This window comes from Vitis riparia, chromosome 4 (assembly GCF_004353265.1).
Source record: "Vitis riparia cultivar Riparia Gloire de Montpellier isolate 1030 chromosome 4, EGFV_Vit.rip_1.0, whole genome shotgun sequence".
NCBI classification, from domain to species: Eukaryota; Viridiplantae; Streptophyta; class Magnoliopsida; order Vitales; family Vitaceae; genus Vitis; species Vitis riparia.
The window spans coordinates 7,591,832-7,597,342 of record NC_048434.1 but is presented as its reverse complement, the minus strand read 5'-3'; the positions used below and the strand labels follow the sequence as shown (position 1 = coordinate 7,597,342).

The window sequence follows — 5,511 nt, the reverse complement described above, 5'->3', positions numbered from 1 at the left end:
CTAAAAATATCATTTATGATTTTTATTATAATATTTTTATTTATGTTTTACTAAAAACTATTTATTTTTTAATTAAAAAAATATTTCATTTTCAATAAAACTTCAATTAAATTTAATTAATTAATATTATATAAATTGAATTTAAAATATTTTTACAAAATAAAAACAATTAAAAAAAAAATATCCAAACAAGTCTTTTTGTTTTTATTTTTAAAATCCTTTTATAAAACTTTCTAAATATCTTTATTTTAATAAAATATTTAAAACTTATTTTTGGTTCTTTAACTTAAAAACCATTTCTCAAAACAAGCATAATAAATTGTGGTCAAACACGAAATTAAAAATAATTAATTAAAATACTTATTTGACTTATATTAAAAATAAATATTAAATTATTTTTATCTTTTAGTAATTTTTGTTTCAATAGAATAAAAAAATTGTTTTATAATTAAACAAATTATTTATCTTTAACCCATCCATAGTTATAGATTTAATTTTTATTTTTTAATAAGATTTAACTTGAATTTGATTCCATATTATTATAAATTAAATTTATAAAATAAAAAGTAAGACATTATTTTTAAAAATAATACAAATTCTTTCATTTGAAAAACTAATTTTTAAAACATTTTATCAAATACTCTTGTTTTTAAAAAATATAAAAAAAAAATTATTCTTTATTTTGAAAACAATTTTTAAAAACAAATTTTAAAAAACACTACCAGACGTCCTAAGTTTCGGTCTGTGGGTTGTGTATTATGTCTACTAACGAACTGTGAATGATATATTACATATATTCGTTTTTGCAATAGTGGATAAGTTCAAAACACATTTCGTTTATTACATTAGAAGTTACATTATTTGGCCTTTTTATATTCTACCCATATATTAAGTCTGGTGACTTAAGAAAGCTTGGCGCATCCTAAATGGAAGCCCATATGCTTTACTTTGTATAACTGCTGCTTTTTCAAAGGATTGTCACACCTTTTTCCCATTTATTAATCCGCCCTTGTATATGTATAAGGATTTTAGTTGCAGCCTCTTGGGGCGAACCCAACCCTCCCTTCAGCGTCATCGTACACCACATGAATTGTTTTTTGCTGCACATTTCCTATTATGGCCACTTCATCATCACCACTGTTTCCGGCAAAAGCCAGGCAGACTTGTGATGCCTTCAAAACATAAATGATCCCTTCTGGAGCTAAGTCCATCTCCGCACCACCACTGAAGTATAGAATGATCTTGGGTACTTTCACAGTCTTATATTTGCTAAGGTCATAGCAAGTGTCAAGTATAGAAACTCCCTTTACCCTTGGATAATCGGACATCAGTTCCCGGAAAACTTTCTGAACACTAGAGTATACTGTTGGGGGCAATCGACTTATGACTGTCCCCGAGTCTATGATGGTGCCTGCTGTGGAAAACACTGATTTAGGTATCGGTAATTTGCGTTCACCAACGCTTATCCCCACCATGTCCAGGAAGTAAAATGAGGGGTAGTCTGAGTTCACCTCAGACGGGGTAAACATCACTGCTTTAGAATCTCCATCACCACTTCCAAAGGAAAGATATCCGGTTGAGCTGCTGGAAGATGGGAGGCAGTAGGAGAAAACTTTGCCATACTTTTGAGCTGTCTGAGACACAAGGGATAGAGGATTACGCGCTAATCCCAGCAACCCTGCTGTGCCACCAAATAGACCACGGTTATTTTGCCCACACCCGAATTGGAAATTATTGAACACATCTGTGGATGTCAAGGAAAGCTTTTCTTTAGCAAAGAATCCAATAGAGTAGGACCCGTCACCATATCGTATGCCGTAAAGACAAGTGGAGGATGAGCAGCCGGGAGAGTTGCCGGTGGCAGACTTGAGTTTTTCGCATGATGGTGAGTCACAAGAGACGTTAGAGTAAGAGAGGGATGTGGAGGGCTCGAAGATGTGTTCTTGTTGTTGGTAACAATACCCTACACAGGGCTTACATTGAGTCCAAGTGAGGTCACTCCCAGTGTCAAATATGAAAGTGAGGTCTCTTTTTGGTGAGCCAAGGCCTACTGTCACTACATAGTTGCCTGATCCGAGTGTGCTTGCGGACTTGCTTGGGAGGGTGGCCTTAGAGGCCTTTAAATTGCTTCCACCTGCAAGGTTCTTGGCTAGCCTTGATTGAATTGAGGCGACGCGAGACTCGTCTTGGGCGAGTATCTGGGTGTGAGAGGGAGAATTAGCCTTGTGTGGTCTGAGTTTCGAACATGGTCCGTGTTTGTGAACCACTTCTAGAGATGCCCTTTGGTCATGGCCTAAAACAAATTGCCATCCATCACAAAATATTGACACATGTAGATATGACAAGACAATCAAAGGTCAGTGGCTTCCCTATTCAATCTAGCTACCAGCTTTTCCTTTTGTAATTGCACTCTCCTGCTTATAATTTTGTTTGTTTTGAATGCATGCAAGTAAAAGCCAAAATCATTGGGTGGACTAGATGGATTCCCAATTTTCTTTTTCTGTTTCCTGTTGCATTCTTTTGTTGAAATATATCATGGATTGCATTTTGTTCACTTTAAAAAGGTAAAAATAAATAAATAAAGAAATGGGATAATTTCTTAATTACTAATAAAGCTAAAGTGGTGTTTGTTTTCTTAACTTTTTACTTAAAAAAAACTTGCTTTTGGATTGTAGATAACTTTTTTTTTTATTATTAATTTATTACTCATGTTTTAAATTTTTAACTAAATAAAAATATATATATATATTAAACTTTTTAAATGTTAAAAGTAATCTATTGGTTTTTTGTTACCTTTTAATACATAATAGAAATAAAATAATAAAAAACAAACAACTTAATACTTAATATTATTAAAATATATTTAGTTTTAAATCCTATTTAAAATTAAATAAAAAAACAAAAATCAATATTTAATTTTAAATAGAATTTAAAATTAAGTAAAAAAAAATTAACAAACGAACAAACACCATCTAAGCCTAACTAAATGCATTTATATATATATATATCTCAGAAATTAACTTCTAATGCAATTCTGTTGGCACTTGTTTATATAAAATTCATAGAGAATCAGTGCTTCAAATAGTGGAATAGTCTATGAATCAGTGCTTCAAATAGTGGAATAGTGAATCAACTGGCACCATATAATTATTGATAGCATCATAACCTCTTATCAATGAATATGAATGAGAGAGATGGACATGAATATTGTGTGTGAGAGAGAGAGAGAGAGATGAATATGAATGAGAGAAAACCTTTGGGAGAGGGGCTGCAAGCACTTGATGGCATGAGAGAAGTGATATGAACATTGTGATGAGTGGGTTGGACATGGTGGCTCTCTGCACTCTCTCTTCCTTCAAAAGCAAAGCCACTCTTGAAGGAAAGAAGGAAAGCATACAGCAGAAACCTCAAGAGGCAGATGGTGGAAATGGGAGTGGCCATCAAATTAGCTCTCAGGCTCAGCTCCATCAATTATGTTCTCACAAGCACTTCACTGTCTGAGCCTTTTAACAAGAACCATCCCCTATATATAGATTTTTGAGTCTTTCCTGCCATCTATTGTGACTTCTAAGTGGTTCTCATTCACAATCCAACCCCATTAATTTATGATATAAATAAAAATTTGAAAACAAAGAGGACAAATCAATACTCAACAGGTGGCACTAGGTGCCATGCATGCCCTTATGTAGTCCACTTTTGCTGCATTGATGTTATTTACAATTTCTTCTTCCCATTTCACATTTATATCATCATGAGTAAATTTCACCTTTCACCTTTCACCTTTCACTTTTCATATATATTCTGGATAATGATGAAGAAAAAACATTTGAGTTTAACTTCAAAATTTATTTTTCTTCTTTGTTTACTACATTTTCTAAGAACCAAAAACTAAGTGCATTTCAATGCTATATGTTTGATTCTCAAAAAGTTTAAAAGAAAAAGACAGGGAAAGAAAATAAAAAGGAAAAGTTTTTTAATAAATAAATAAATAAATTTAAAGTTTATAAATTATTATTATACACTTACTTCAAACTCTTTTCAGTTATTCAATAATTTTATATAATAATTAAATAATTTAAAAATATATCAATTTTAATTATATTTGACTTTCTTTTGTATTTTTCATAATACAATCAAATATAAAATAAAAAATAAAAAATAAATTATTTTTTAATTTTTTTTTTTCTTAGTACTTTTAGGACACCAAACATAATTTAAATATCCACCATTTCATAAAAGGAATTTCTATTTAATTTTCTGATTTTGTTGTCCTTAATTTTTCTAACTTCCAAGCTTGATATTCATATATCAAATTATTGACCAAAAATAAAAGGAAAGATAAATAACTTCAAAACTTGGTATTTATGGATAAAATTTAGTAAAAACGAAAAGGAAAAAAAACCATTAATTGTATATAGGGAGAAAAAAGCACCACTCCTAGAAGCATTCTAACAATCTTTTCCTCTGCAATAGTCTTTCTTATTCTAAATTTTACACCTCAAAGTTCATAAAACCCCACAACTAATGGATGGACCAAAATGTGAGAGGTAGGATCTATATATTCATTATTTCATTGAAAATGAACAATATTGATGTGCTTTTCTAGATCCACGTTCACTATGGCCACAGCTTCATGGAAAGTCCACGAGGCCACTAACATGTCCACTTCAAATTTCCATGCATTAACTGGGGTGACCCATCACCATTGGTGAGATTAGGTCTTAGCCCACCTAATTCATGGCAAGACCCACTTCCACTTACCACCCCTCAGTGCTATTGAACCAACCGTCCTGTATGATATTCGTACAGCCAATGATAGGTGGTGTTCAAAGGAAATCAAAATGCAAATTCATAATATCATTTTATTTTATTATTTTTTTACGTAGAAGCATGTTATTCTTAGGGTAATTAGTAAGATTTTTTTAAGCTATAAAAGCAGGTGTTGGTATTTTAAAATGTTTTAATTGTAATACAAAATGATTGAAGGAGGTAAGCAATCGGGTTGGATGGAAACATTTGTCAGGCCACTGAGGAGGTGGTGATGAGTGACGATAGATGGAAATGAATGGCCTGAGAGGTGCGGCGACTTGACTTCATTCATATTGTGGGAGGCCGGGAATCAATCATGCTTGGAATAATATTCATCTCGGTGGGCGCGGCACAAAGACACATTTCATTGGACGGTAGTGGATGAAAGATACTCTCTTGCCTAGACAAAGACTGGTTGTATTTTCTTTGGCAGTATATGATCCTCATCTGTTGATCGTAATATCAAATACGGATCTAACTTTGGTTGATTCCCTCACGAAATTATTTGGGTTTCTTTAATTTATGCAGACTAATAATAACTTTAATTTCTGAAAAACAATTATATAAAAATTTAAAACTCCACCTTAGAGGTGTGTTGGGAGTCCAACATTATACAACATAGTTTTTCCTGCTGTCCAACTAACCATCTTGTGCAGAACATGCTATAAATTTTGAGGGATCATCCAAACTGCAGCCCCAGAA

General features: G+C 32.2%; 1 protein-coding gene across 1 annotated transcript; it reads right to left on the bottom strand.

The window, feature by feature from the left end:
- Positions 1–774: 774 nt before the first annotated feature.
- LOC117912220 (aspartyl protease family protein At5g10770-like) lies at positions 775–3,493 on the bottom strand. Its single transcript, XM_034826728.1, has 2 exons — positions 3,255–3,493; positions 775–2,293 (listed from the first exon to the last, which is right to left on the bottom strand). Exons 1-2 carry the CDS (start codon positions 3,466–3,468, stop codon positions 1,029–1,031), a joined length of 1,479 nt encoding a protein of 492 aa, XP_034682619.1. The 5' UTR covers positions 3,469–3,493; the 3' UTR covers positions 775–1,028.
- Between the last annotated feature and the right edge of the window lie 2,018 nt (positions 3,494–5,511).

Excerpts from the sequence above, each read along its gene's own strand:
- LOC117912220 (XM_034826728.1), bottom strand. The coding sequence starts at position 3,468 with ATGGAGCTGAGCCTGAGAGCTAATTTGATGGCCACTCCCATTTCCACC. Across the intron at positions 2,294-3,254 it reads TTGCAGCCCCTCTCCCAAAG|GCCATGACCAAAGGGCATCT; the intron begins GTTTTCTCTCAT and ends AATTTGTTTTAG.